Here is a 13,945-nt window from a genome sequence, read left to right as displayed (position 1 = left end):
AGTGTTTTTTGGATGTCTAACTAAAAAGGCAATTATCAGTCATTAAAAGATAGAAACTTTCCAGTGGCACACTAGCCCCAGAACACCACACCACACAACACAACAGATGAAGAACCATGAAATAAGTTCACCAATTGAATTAAGGACGAACTTTAGGTAGACAAGATTGTCCAAGCCTGGAGTGAGATTTATCCATGACTCCAGGTTTAACAACCTTACGCCTATGATCAGTGCAACAGAAACTTTAACGACAAAGTCTTATCGTTAAAGTACAGTATCTCATCTGAAAGAAAATATCATGGCTCCCCTGTAACTGTCTTGGTCCAGAGTAAGAAGTGCCACCTATTGATCCACAAACACAATGTTTCTGTAACAGTAAAAAGGCTTCCCACCCTCTACTGACAAAGCTCAGCCTTGCTTAACACTGTATTGGGTTTAGAACTTCTTTTTAGCAAGTGGACATGTGTAAATCTATGCTTAAGCAGACCTACAGTATATCATACTTATTAAATTTAAAACAACAACGTTTTTATCCAAATGTTAATTTTTGCTTGCTTTAATAAAGTATTTGGTCACAGAACACCTTTTCTTTTGAAGGTGTGCACTGGGCAGAACATTTCCTGGCCAGTGGTTTTTGTAGTGGTGCCAGCAGTTCATCATCAACTGAAAGGGTCATTAATTTGTCTCTACTAGGTAACTAGAGAAAAACATTAAGCAGCTGCTACATGGCACAGAAGTGCAGTACTGGCTTTGCAACAAAAATGTCTGGAAATGCTGACATTGCGGGAGGGTGCTCAAATAATGATTGACTGACTATTTAAGATGAATCATCGAAACATGTCTTAATAAGCATTGTTTGTCAACTAATAAGAAGATTATTAAGCTATAATTTTAAGTTTTTTCAAAATTAACCAGTTCACCAGTTTACCAATGTGTCAGCATTCTTGACACACTCTCATCTCTTCATGTCTTTTTATTTTCTCCTATTAATAACTTAGGGAAAATGTCCAGTCTTTGTCTGTTATACTTATCTACTTACACCTTGGTTAGGGTATCTGGACTCCTTGCAAAACTCAGACAAAGATGAAAAGCAAAGTAAGTCCATTAAAGCACAAAAATGTCCTTAGAACTGATTGCTGCTGCACCTTTGGTCCTTTGTCTTTGAAGTTGTACAGAAAGCCTGGATTGTTATATCATGTTTTTTTGTGAACGCATTCTCCTACTGTACCTATATGAATTCTCTAATAGTCGCCTGGAATGTTACCGTAGTCTGTGTTGATTGTCACCTACTGTATGTGATGAAGGGATTGTCGACTAATATTAATTATATAGGTATCATCTCAGTTATGAGATATACAGAATGTTTGTTTAATTACTCTGTTAATTCTGGAGTTTAATATGATATTATTTCAAGGCAAAATAGTGAGACAAATATATGCACCAGAGCTAATTATTATTAATTCTTGGTTATCTGTGTGTTGAGCGTAAAATGTTTGGAATTTATAGTTTTCTAAAGACTTACTCCCCACAACTGTGGAAAGAAAAACCACATGCAACTGGATTTTATTTGACTGACTTTTTAAAAAGTTTTAAAAGAAAAAATGTACATGGTATACCTACTGTACATGGTATACATGGTGTGTATTGGCATTACTAGAAACCAACTGATTTTTTTACTCATCAATATAAATGATCTATTGTAAAGATTTACATACTTGTAAAATGCAAGCTACATCATTCAGACAACACTTGAAGTGTAACTTATGAATATTGCATTATCTCAAATTTTAAAGTAATACTATACCAGGATGTACAGTATGTGCCAGCGGATTCTAGCATTTATAATCTTGTTGAGTCTAGGTCATCTTCTAAAAGTGCTCAAGGACATACTACATATTGTGGTGAATCCTTGATAGTTACAGACATCCAAACATTTAATTCATATTAACCTTCTATTTTCGTATGTATCACGATTTAAGCGAGACTTCTGTTTTTTTTTCCTACAGTGTTAAAACAATCTGTGATGTAAGAAAAGAATAAAGATGACATGTTTTGAACTTATAATAATTCATATGTCATGATACCTGAACTGAGAAATATCCTTATTTAAATAGGTAAAAGATGACCTACAGATTTTTATAGGGAGTTCGGACATTTCTGCGGATTTCTATCCCACTCGGTGTACAACAGTAATGCCAAAGTGCTAAATGACAAATACTGTGTAAGAAAGTATAACTCCTCACCTTCTTAGCTTTCATCTCAATAAACTACTGTATTGATTCCCACAAGTTAAAGTATTGGTGGTTTCGTGTAATAGTTGAATTGTTCATACAGTCACTTTTTCCTGTATTTCTATTTCCCTCAAGGAAAAGCATGGGGGACCAGTCTGTTTTTAAAGGCCACTTGGCACGAGCAATTCTCTGCTTCAGGGAGCGTGAAATAGGTCTGGAGATCACATCAAGTGGAGCTGCTTTAATTTTCAACACAAAAACAGTGAACTGGTTCAACTCTGAGGAACCTGGCCGGACTCTGGTCTGTAAATTTTGTTTTCCCAGTTCAAAAACAAAAGCCAGAAAAAGCGATGCCATTAGACACACTGTTATAACCACTTTAAAAACACCACCAACTATTGAAAGGTGAGAGGTAAAGACAATACACTCTTAATAGCAATAAAATATTGTTTTATAGTTATGCTATAACAACAAAAAGACAATCACAATACTGTTGTTGTTTTTGTTGTTGTGACTGTGTGTTTTAATCCTATTGTGAAGTATGTTTTTTTCCATACAATATGCTCAAAAGAATTGACTTCTACTGTACTTCTACTGCATATAAATCATATAATCATAGTCATATAATCATATAAAACAATGTAATTGAATGTATCAGATTTTATTTAGATTACAGGTGTGCATTTCTACACTACCATAGTAACAGAAATAAAACAGAAATAAATAAAGAATTTAATCAAATCATTTCCAGCTTGATAGATCACAACAGATAAAGCTGTTATTTTTATTTAAAACAGCGCAGTAATGCAAAATTGCTTTGCATGCTATTAGAGATCACCAGATGTTGCTTTCAAATTATTTCATAAGACTGACCACTAGGTGTCATGTTTCACTAATTAAATTTAACAGTATATACATGATATTTGAATATATTCTATTTTATTATTATATTATTTTATTTTATTATTATCAAAGATGTGCTCTGCGTTCAGTTTTACTTGCCTTTGAATTAAATTCTCGGAATCTTTGCAGTACATTTGAGTGTATGTGTGGTGTCCTATTTTCTATCATGACTCACACAGTTTGTTGAATGTAAATAAAATTATAAAATCATTTTTTTTTGTGTTTTAAAAATACATCCTTCAGAGAAAAAACAGTCAAACAATCAATCACTATACAGTATGTACAGTAAATAAACTATGGCAAATTGGTCCACATTTGAGGATTTCTTACATTTGTCACAGTTCAAAATAAAGATTTAACACCAAAAGCATTAAAATTATGAGGTATTTTACTGTACTTAAAGTCGTAGTTTCCTGGACCTGAATAGCATTAATATTTGATTTTTTGGCCTAAATTAGTTTATGAAGCTAGTACAAAAAGTTGTTTGTTTTACTACCAACCAGCAATGGTCTAAATGTTCTTTGCTATTAGGAAGAAATGAGGAGCAGGTTCCAAGTTCTGAACATTTCTGACAGAATTGCCTGTTATGGAAAGGTTCATTGATTATAAATTAACAGCCTGGAATTTGATGAAGAGAGCTAGTTAATTAGTGAGACATACTGCATAATGCTCCTAGACTTTAGACCTCGAGCCTAGGAGTATAAAATATCCACAGCTTCTTTCCCATAATTAATTGTGCAAGGGACCATGTGTGGAAAACAACAGTGAAATTAATATTTGAAGACGGTAAGATTGATGAATTAATCTCAGTTTTCTGTACTATTTTCCCTTTTTTCTATTTCACATAGAGTTTAATAACATAACAAATCAAAGTTTAATATATTTATTAATACAGGTATATGAAAATGTTCTTAAAAAGTTATAAAATCATTTTTGCGAGTATTCTGATATTGGACGTCAAATTTTAGCACTTGTTATTCTGGGTGGATTTGAAATAAAGGCTGAAAAAACTGCTGTTAATTAGTTATCTAATTTTGACTAATTTTAATTTGATTGCATATTAATAATTTAAAGAGTAATAGGTTTGATTAACCTTTTCTAGGAAAATTTACCTGAAAATTCACTTGGTTTCCAATACAAGATGCTCTCTTGCTGAGGTGCTAAATTCAATGAATTCTTTGGGGTAGATTATAATGTAATACAATTCAGTAACATTTATCATTACTGTGTTTTTGATAGTCAAAAAAATGAAATATTTGTGTTTAAATATTAAAATTAAATATATGTTTGGTTGTGTGTGTTCTATGTTATGGTACTTGGCTTATTTCTTAGTATCACCGCACTTAAATACATACAGTATACTGTTCCTATCAATATATACAATCAATATACAGTAAGTCGCATACACATCAGTAAAATAGGAGAAAATCCACTTTTTTCAATATGTTCAAATTAAATCTTGATATTAATTCTTAGCTGCAATTGAGGTGTGCACGACAAAACTAGTCCACAAATGAAATTCTTATTCTAGGTTAGATGACTACCACAGTATTTGATTTCTCCAACCTAGTTCAACACAATGAGAACTCAACTGAAGACAATGGAAGATCTACACACATCTATATAATGCAACAAATACCTAACTGCTAAGTCAAGTCAAGTCAAGTCAAAGTTTATTTATCAAATGCACAACAATACGGCGTGCAGCAATGACATGTCTTTTTCTGCGAGCTCACAAAAATCACAATCACATATTGAAAATAAACTATATTTTCAATAATTGCTTTGGGAAGTGTATTTCATAATTTGAATGAGGTAATTTCAAGTTGCCAAGTAAAATAATAAAAAGAGCACCAGGTACCTAAGAAATCCATTTTACTTAGTTTTTGTTAAGTATAGGATTTTCCATTCAGTCAGCTCCTTCAGCTATTTATGTTTGCTTGGTCTCTGGTTGGCTTCGTGTTCCATCTGGCAGGGAGGAACTATCACAACACAGACTGCAGAGCTCAGCCATGGACAAATAAGCACCAGGCTGTCAAGGCTTGTCTAATTTGGTTAATATTTTCTACTCAGATGATACCTTCTCTGCACTTTACAGTTTTTAGATAGACAGATCTGCAGCTCATTTAAAAATTGAAATACATGGAAAAGAACCCACAGAGATAGTGTATTGAATGTACTGTATTAAACAAAACACCCCCAGCACGTTTACTTACGTTTTTTAAACATTCAGCTCAGGTAAGGAATATTTAATTTGGTAAGTCTGTTGATTTATAGGAAAAATCAAGCAGGACTTATTTGAAAGTCTGATAAAAATACTCTTGTCAGTAAGTTTTTGTTTTTTAAACCCGAGCTTGTTGTCTTCACCATGCATTTCTAGAACAGGGGTACAGTATGTAACTCCAGTCCTAAATTGTTGATTTCATGTAGGCTTAAGAGGTAACTTTCAAATAGCTTTTAATAAATTCCTGGAAATCACAGATGATTTCACTTCCTATGCAATATTATCCTATGAAATTAATTCAATGAAGTCAAAGACTAAAAATCAAAAACAAATATAGGCATTTTAGGACTGGAACTGCTCTCTCTTCTTGCAGAACAGTGGTACAGTACACAGACCTGGTCCAGAAGGAGCCTTGTATATTTTCATTCCAAATGCCCGTGATGTCCCTGAAGTTAACAGATCTCTTTAAATTAATATCTTGCTTGATTAGGACTATTCAACTTATTTCTGCAGTTTAAAAAAATCCCTGCTGTTGTGCTCTCTAACAAACATATCTTCAGTTTGCTTGTTAAGTGGTTTCTGCTCTATTTCTTCTTAACCTCTCTTAATTAGTGACCAATTAATGGTGTCCAGATGCAGGTGGGAATGGGGTATATAATATTCCCACCACCAGTAAGTGACTCTTTTCTACAGAGGTCCAATTACTAACTGTACATTCATTGCATCCGAAAGAGGATAGGTGTGTAACTTGGTCAGGGTTGATAGTAGTTAATCCTGTGAAAGTTGAAAGAGCTGAGAAATCTTAAAAATTCACATCAAAGCCAGAAGTTTCTCCTTAGAGCCTCTTACAATCACTGTATTATTATAAATAATTCTAAATGAAATGTGCACAGAATTCAGATTACATGAAATGCACCTTGATTTGAGTACTAACAATATACTGTAATGGATCTTTCTCTAGTTCTCTTTCTGAATGGGTTATGGCCTCCGGTCCTGTAGGGGCAACCTGCCCGTGTGCTGGTCCAGTTGGCAGCTGCAATGGTAATAAACCACAGATAAGTATACCCGTTAAACAGTTATTTCCATAACACTGCAACACTGTGAACTACAATTTCAACTTAACAAAGCAGCACTTAAAATAAAAGTTTCAGTATTGTTTCCTGTTAAGGCAAATCATTGATGACAAAAGTATATTATTCATTCTGGGGCAGAATGGGTGTTTTCCACAAGAAATCACGATGTTACTGGGCATAGGTCAACTCCACTTTGTATGTGCTATTGCTACTCTCAAGTCATAGAGATATTCTGAGAACAAATGTGCTGAAAAGAGAAAATAGATGTAAAGTCAGATCACATTTTTACATACATATTACATTAAAAATGACGTGTGTTGTACTAGATTCTGTTTTAACCTGATGTTTTCAGCTGTCCAGAATTAGAATGAATGATTTGATGTAATATTTTTAAGTAAAAAATACTGATGCTCCTAGGGGCTCCGTCTGTTTAAGGGAAAACACTGTCGCTTTCAGGTGCGAAGCTTCAAAGCACAAAGCCCTACCACCTTCCGGGAGCGGATAATGTAGAACATGGCTTCCTCTGTGTGGGGTCTACTGTGGATTTGGTCAGTGGTTCTGACTGCTATGAAGTGGATCCTCATTACTCAAAACCATGGGCATCCCAGAGACTCCCCAAAGTTCAAGGTGGGTGGTAGATGGAGGTAATATGGAAACCCAATCTGGTGAACTGGAACTAGAAGACCGAAAATGTATTTTAAGGATGACAGTATAGAAATATTAAAATGTTGTGATTTTGAAATATGTAAAATTCAAGTTCAAGTACAGCTACCATCTTCGAATTATTTTTTATTGATGGTCTCAGCATTCATTGGAAGCATTTGTACTTGGGATCCATAGTAAAGCTGATGAACAAGGGTAATGTACTGTATTATTTAATTGTAAGGCAGCTATTTAATATTCCTAAAAGAGCCATGTTCAGTTACCTTTTTCTAGGCCACAGAAATGTAACATGTCACACACTTTTATTTTCAGAGCCAAGAAAAGAAGAGACAGGGAAAGCAAAGTCTTTGTTCATATCTGTAATGAAAATCCCTCTGCTGTTCCTCTTCCTCTATATGTTCGTCTGCTCCCTGGATATTCTGAGCTCGGCTTTTCAGTTGGCAGGGGGTAACTATCACATCACTGTCCTATCAGACTTCTGCCATGGGCAGTTAAGAAGCAGCTGAGCATTGATTCCAGCTGATTGCATGACGTTTGTAAATATATTTTCAAAAAAGGAAGTCTTTTTTAACATTAACTTCACTGGGGACTAGTGAACCACAGAAAAATTGAACAACTTGTTCCCAACAACTAGTTGACTTCTCAACAAAACCCTGAGTTTTTTGAAGGTCAGATATTAATTAATTTTTTGCAAGTGTTCATTCTCTGGAGTTTAGCTTTCAAAATAAACCTTCTCCAAACAGGAGGTGTTGGTCTGCAGTTTTTTTCTTGAACTGTGCATGGCCCTGTATTTTCTTTTATTTGTATTTGTTTTGTATTTGTCTTCACATTGAATTTTAATATGCATGTTGTTCAGTTATGTATTGATTGTCAACAAAACTCAATGTATTTGACAAAAAATGTATTGCAACAAACCTGGGAGAATAATCTTTTTGCTTATGGAATTCTAAAGAGTAGCACTTTTTCTCTGAATTGTATCACTCTTCAAAAAGATAGTGAAGAATTAATGCATTCTGTCTTTTCCGGACAGGTAAGGTTGCAGGAGACATCTTCAAGGATAATGTCATTCTCTCTAACCCAGTAGCTGGACTGGTGGTGGGCATTCTTGTAACAGTCCTTGTTCAGAGCTCCAGCACCTCCACATCTATCATCGTCAGCATGGTGTCTTCTGGTTGTAAGTCTTACTGTAGACACCATAGATCTTTGATTTACATAAAGTGCTTTTGATTTGCATAAAATGCCTTTTGCTTTTCCTTAATGATCAACATCTATAACAGCAGTTATAGCTCATGCAGCTGCAGTACCTACCAAGATAATGTGTGTAAAGAAGAGAATGAACATCTCATTAGAAACATAACTATATATTCTGTTAATTGCAAAAGGATCATGAGAATGAGTCAGCATTGCAAAGAAAAGTGCCAAAGCCGGTGATCAGCAGTACAGATTTAATCTTCTTTCATAATCCCTTCCTTTCACACTAAGGCACATTTCAGCTCTTATTGCATAAATAAAAACTTCAGCCAACTTACTGTATGAAGATTATCATTCCATCTGCATTATAGCCATGAGCCATGCAGTTATAAAAATGTCTTCATAGCAGGTCAGTCTCATTTGGAAAAAGTACTGTATATAGAAATCATTCAGTAATGAGTTCAGAATCATTCAACGCCAATTGAGAAAACACTCTACCGTATCAAACTCCATGCATTGTGTCTGTGTAAAAATACACATAGTACAAAACAACATGTTTGCAACAAACTGACCAAGTATGCTTTTTATTATACAAAAACATGCTATACAGTGCATGTGTCAATTCATGTTAACCTGTTTTTCCATGCAGTGCTTGAAGTGAGGTCTGCCATTCCTATTATTATGGGGTCAAACATAGGAACATCGGTCACCAACACCATTGTTGCACTAATGCAAGCTGGGGAGAGGAATGAATTCAAGAGGTAAGCAGAAAAACTGAGGCACTATAAGAAAGATAAGTTTAACCTGCTATGTTTTTGATACAAAATAACTTTTTTTAGGTGTTTAATCTCAAGAAGAACACAGCAAAGTAATTATTAATTGTAACTTCATATATACTGTAATTTCCTTTTTTGTTTTTCTTGGTTTATTAAACCTTTGCATTTGTTTATGGGTATTATGACCCTTGGCATATCATATTATAAGTAGGACTTAATTCAACCACATCTTTAAAGAATATAGCTTCTCTTACTGTATGTGCAACAAATAATCTCACTCGCAATAATTTATGAATTATTTTACATAATGTAAACAATGCCTATATGAGAAAATCATTAGAGGAAATAAGCAGTTCAAACTAAGGAAAGTTTAAATAGAAAAGAGCTGTGAGGGTTAAATTGATTCAACATTGTGAACTTTGATTCTTAAACTCAGACACCACTAAGATGTGTTCTATATTGTGGTAATTTTACAGGGCATTTGCTGGTGCCACAGTTCATGACTGCTTTAACTGGTTGTCAGTTCTGGTGTTGCTACCCCTGGAGGTGATCAGTGGCCTCTTGAATCGCCTCAGTAAAATGGTGGTGAAGAGTTTTCAAATCCAAAGTGGAAAAGACGCTCCAGATATCCTGAAAATCATTACTGAACCATTCACAAAGCTTATCATTCAGGTAAATGTCTCCACATTCAAAGTGCTTTCCAGGATCTTTAAACAATGGTGACATACTGTAAGTGAGGCTTTCTTTGAATCTGTCTGAGTCTCACTACCTTAATTAAATAATTCATATATTGTCATTATTTTCACTGCAGGTTCTGCCTATCTTAATTTTAAGTAGACATGCCTTACTTCTGTAAGTCCATGGTCTTCCATTTGGTCGAGACCATGAGAAATTCTGCTTTATTTTTCCTCCAATTCTAGCTGGATAAATCTGTAATCACAGGCATTGCCACAGGAGATGAGAGCCTCAGAAATAAAAGTCTGGTGAAGGTGTGGTGCAAGACCAGCCATGCTGTGGTAAGAGAGATTGAAACGTTTGATTTTATTTGTCTAACACAAGCACATAAAAATGCTTTGTTTGATATGAAACATTGTCTTTTCCTCAGTCCTTTGTGAATGTGTCTGTGAACAGTCCAGTCAACTGCACTTCCGCCCATCATTGTGGGAATAAAGGAAATACAACCTGGACCACTGTGAACCAGACAATGGAAGTCAATATCCATAAATGTAGGTCTATTTTGTACATGAAATTTCTACTGCCGACTTAATTTTCATTTATGACGTTTATTTTGACACTGTTTTTTTATGCTAGATAGCATCTGCCGGGTTTTCTAGTATGAACTGCTCATGTACAAAATAATTTGCCTTTTTTATATTTTAAAGTTGTAATAAATAACTTCTGAGTTCCTTTTTTTCTTTAACATACTCATAAGTATTGTATGACACGTTTGAAAAAACACAAGTCCTTTTTGTGTGGATGACTAGAACTGCCATGCTCTACTTTCGACAAAAACTCTGGATAAAGCCCTTAATAAGTAATGGACTTCAGGCACCCAAGAAACAGAGTAGGAACAGTATATTAAATTTCTATTAAAATCTTTAGTTTTATTAGTTAAATGAACAAACTTTTGTTGTCTTTTCCAGGTAATCACCTGTTTGTCAACTCCTCCATTCCAGACCTGGTTATTGGGCTTATCCTCTTGGCAGCATCCTTAGTAGTTCTGTGTACATGTCTTGTGCTTCTTGTGAAACTGCTCAACTCTGTCCTGAAGGGACACGTTGCAAAAGTTATTCAGAAAATCATCAACACAGGTAAAGAAAGATCTGTTCGAAATCTGCCCATTTATTGGGTAGAGGAACAGTTATGTTATTGGATGGCAGGCATTCTGTGTCTATTTTCTGTGGTTTTATATAACTAAGGTCTTAAATGTCTGAAATATATATATTTTTAAAGCAAAGTTCTCAGGTCCTTAACTGAGCAAATTATTAATTCAAATTAAATGAATTACTTGCAAGGTTTCTTTCTGCAGCTGGGCCCTTTAAAAGATGATTCAGCTTCTTTAGAAATTCAGGATTTGGGCTGCAGATCTGTTTTGTAAGAAACTAAGGTGTGCTCCTTAATATTTCCTCTCCACAGATTTTCCCTATCCATTTGGGTGGCTGACAGGATACCTAGCAATGGTTGTAGGGGCAGGGATGACTTTTGTAGTTCAAAGCAGTTCTGTGTTCACTTCTGCTATCACTCCCCTGATTGGTGAGTCTCCATCTGTGTATGCTGAAAGTTTTTATCATAATTGGATTTTTATTTTGTGAAACAATGAAAATATTTTGGCCAAACTCTGTTTTTAGGAGTGCAAATGTTGTTCTTGCCTACTAAATATATAAGAAGCACAACTGTTAACACTGAATTAGCTATTAATGGATTATTACACATACAGTACCTTCAGTGCAGCTTCAGTTATTAACCATACATCATACAGTAACTAGTAAGAGTCACTTACCAAGCTATTGACACTGTATTAATATTCTCTTCATGTACTACAGATTCTGAAGTAATTATACATGAATTTGCAGCTCTTATACCAAAGTGTTGTTAATCGTTTTATCAAGGGGGTGGAGAGTGAGGAGGCATGGAATGTTTTTAATGTAAATTTAAACTCAGAGTGAGTGGGTTCATACAATTAATCACTAATCTGTAATGATTCAGAGTCCTTTTCCCTCCATGTTCCAATTCTCATCGGTCCAAATTAGTAATGCCCTGGTGATTTTGTGTTATGAATAATTAACTGTAAAGCCTTAAGACTCATCAATGTTCTTAATAATCATTGTTTCTTGGAAGCCATCATTAACCTTAGGGGAAAGAATCACCTGTGCAGTATTATGGTATGATTGTCTGTTTTTTTAATAGGTGACAAAAAACAGATTATTGTCAATCTGTTTTATTGATTACTGTCAGAGTACAATATGTATTTTTCCTTTCTATATGGATCTGTATTATTTTCTTTAATACTTTAACTGAAACACATTTTTGTGTATAATTATAAGTTGTTGTCTAGGGTTTCTGCAGATATATATAGATACATACTAAAATCGTCATTCTAATTTTTTTTTCTCTTTTAGAAAGGTTCCTTTATAAGTAAAAAAATGGGATTAAATTTAACTTGACATTGTGAATGTCTTGCAAGTACCACCACACAATACATACCTTATAACTTTGTGAAACTGAGTTCCTTAGCATTTGAGAGAAGGCTTCATTGCAGTGATACGTGACATTATATAGTACTAAATGCTGCTGTGTTAATGGAATTTTTCTTTAGACATTCTGTCCTTTGTGCTTTAAGGCATTGGTGTTATCAGCATAGAACGTGCATATCCCCTCACACTTGGCTCCAATATTGGCACCACAACCACTGCAATTCTCGCAGCTCTGGCCAGCCCTGGGGACAAACTAGCAGCTGCGTTTCAGGTAAAGAGGCCCTTTCTTTATATTGTTTTCCTTCAAACTGATGAAAGCTAAAGAGAATATAATGGTCTTATTGTTATAAACAGCCATCCCTTATCATTATAATTTAAATTGAGCCAGACAATCTCTGCACAAGTTACTGAATAGCTCACAATTTGAAATTTATATCAATAGATATTTTACTGTATGTTACAAATCAAGATGAATTGATTGTTGATATTGCTATAAATACTGTAAATATTAATTTGCTTTTAGTTGTGCAAGCATCCACAAATCTGAATTTACAGCCTCCAAGTCTGCACAGCAAGCAATGTATTACATATCTCAAAGTGTTTCAAAACTAGTCATACTGTATGGTGATTACGTCTGTTTCAGCCTTACTTGACAGAGTTGTTTTTGGTTTGCTTCAGATTGCCCTCTGCCATTTCTTCTTCAACATCTTTGGTATAATCCTGTGGTACCCCATCCCAATCACGCGCTTTCCTATCCGTATGGCCAAGACGCTGGGGGAGCGCACTGCCAAGTACCGCTGGTTTGCTGTGCTCTATCTCATCATCTGCTTCCTCCTCTTGCCTTCCCTTGTCTTTGGGCTCTCCATGGCTGGTTGGCAGGTCATGGTGGGCGTGGGTGCGCCTTTTGCGGGAATCATGCTGTTCATCTTCATCATCAATTTTCTTCAGTCCAGGAGCCCCCATCACTTGCCAAAGAAGCTCCAGAGCTGGGACTTTCTCCCAGGATGGATGCATTCATTGAAACCCATGGATGCTTTCATCACCAATGCCACCCTGTGCTGCACTGTCCACTGCAGCACCAAGAACAATGATGTTCAGGGTCAGCCTGTTTTCTCTGACAGCCTTGCAGAGAAAAAAGCCAAAATGGCCTATGAAAATCCAGCTATTACCTACATAGATGAGACCCCACTGGACACCCCTATTGTCAAACTTCGTGGTCTGGAAAGGTGCAGTAGTACCCCACTGTAGTACATAAGAATATGTTGTTGAAAAAGAACAGTAATACATGATAAAATAATATTTGCATTTTAGATGCCTCTACAGGGAGCATGGATAACTGCAGATCAGCAGCCTTTATAGCCAAGCAATTCTTCTTCAAAATAGCTGTATGGTTGATGAAAATTGAGAAAGATTCTATATTATATTTTTATAAAAGATGTGATATTTTATATAAGCATGGTGTCAGTGCACAAATAATGTCTATAGAGCTTACCAAAACACTAACCTCACCTCAAAAGTTAATGGAAACTGGTTATGGTTCAATATGCATAAATTCCTCTTTCATGTACAGTAGATGCTGCAGAACAGTACTGGCCATGAGCAATTGCAAAGATTTCTGATTAAATGGTCTAGGCAATGCTCTTTTAGCTTTCAGAGCATCCACTGTTTTGCAAGTTATACATGCTCTTAG

General features: G+C 35.1%; 1 protein-coding gene across 1 annotated transcript; it reads left to right on the top strand.

Moving 5' to 3' along the window:
- Nucleotides 1–6,338: 6,338 nt before the first annotated feature.
- slc34a1b (solute carrier family 34 member 1b) lies at nucleotides 6,339–13,503 on the top strand. Its single transcript, XM_088932588.1, has 12 exons — nucleotides 6,339–6,399; nucleotides 6,888–7,058; nucleotides 7,407–7,541; nucleotides 8,125–8,268; nucleotides 8,935–9,046; nucleotides 9,538–9,733; nucleotides 9,982–10,077; nucleotides 10,167–10,287; nucleotides 10,705–10,872; nucleotides 11,198–11,314; nucleotides 12,402–12,526; nucleotides 12,934–13,503. Exons 1-12 carry the CDS (start codon nucleotides 6,339–6,341, stop codon nucleotides 13,501–13,503), a joined length of 2,016 nt encoding a protein of 671 aa, XP_088788714.1.
- Nucleotides 13,504–13,945: the final 442 nt, after the last annotated feature.

The sequence above is a fragment of the Atractosteus spatula genome, chromosome 14, assembly GCF_055471065.1.
Source record: "Atractosteus spatula isolate fAtrSpa1 chromosome 14, fAtrSpa1.hap1, whole genome shotgun sequence".
Taxonomy (NCBI): Eukaryota; Metazoa; Chordata; class Actinopteri; order Semionotiformes; family Lepisosteidae; genus Atractosteus; species Atractosteus spatula.
The sequence above is the reverse complement of the archived record's forward strand: the minus strand, read 5'-3'. Positions and strand labels throughout refer to the sequence as shown.

Coding starts and splice junctions, on each gene's coding strand:
- slc34a1b (XM_088932588.1), top strand. CDS start 6,339: ATGGCCTCCGGTCCTGTAGGGGCAACCTGCCCGTGTGCTGGTCCAGTT. Junction 6,400..6,887: donor TCCAGTTGGCAGCTGCAATG/GTAATAAACCAC, acceptor TGTCGCTTTCAG/GTGCGAAGCTTCAAAGCACA. Junction 9,047..9,537: donor GAGAGGAATGAATTCAAGAG/GTAAGCAGAAAA, acceptor GTAATTTTACAG/GGCATTTGCTGGTGCCACAG.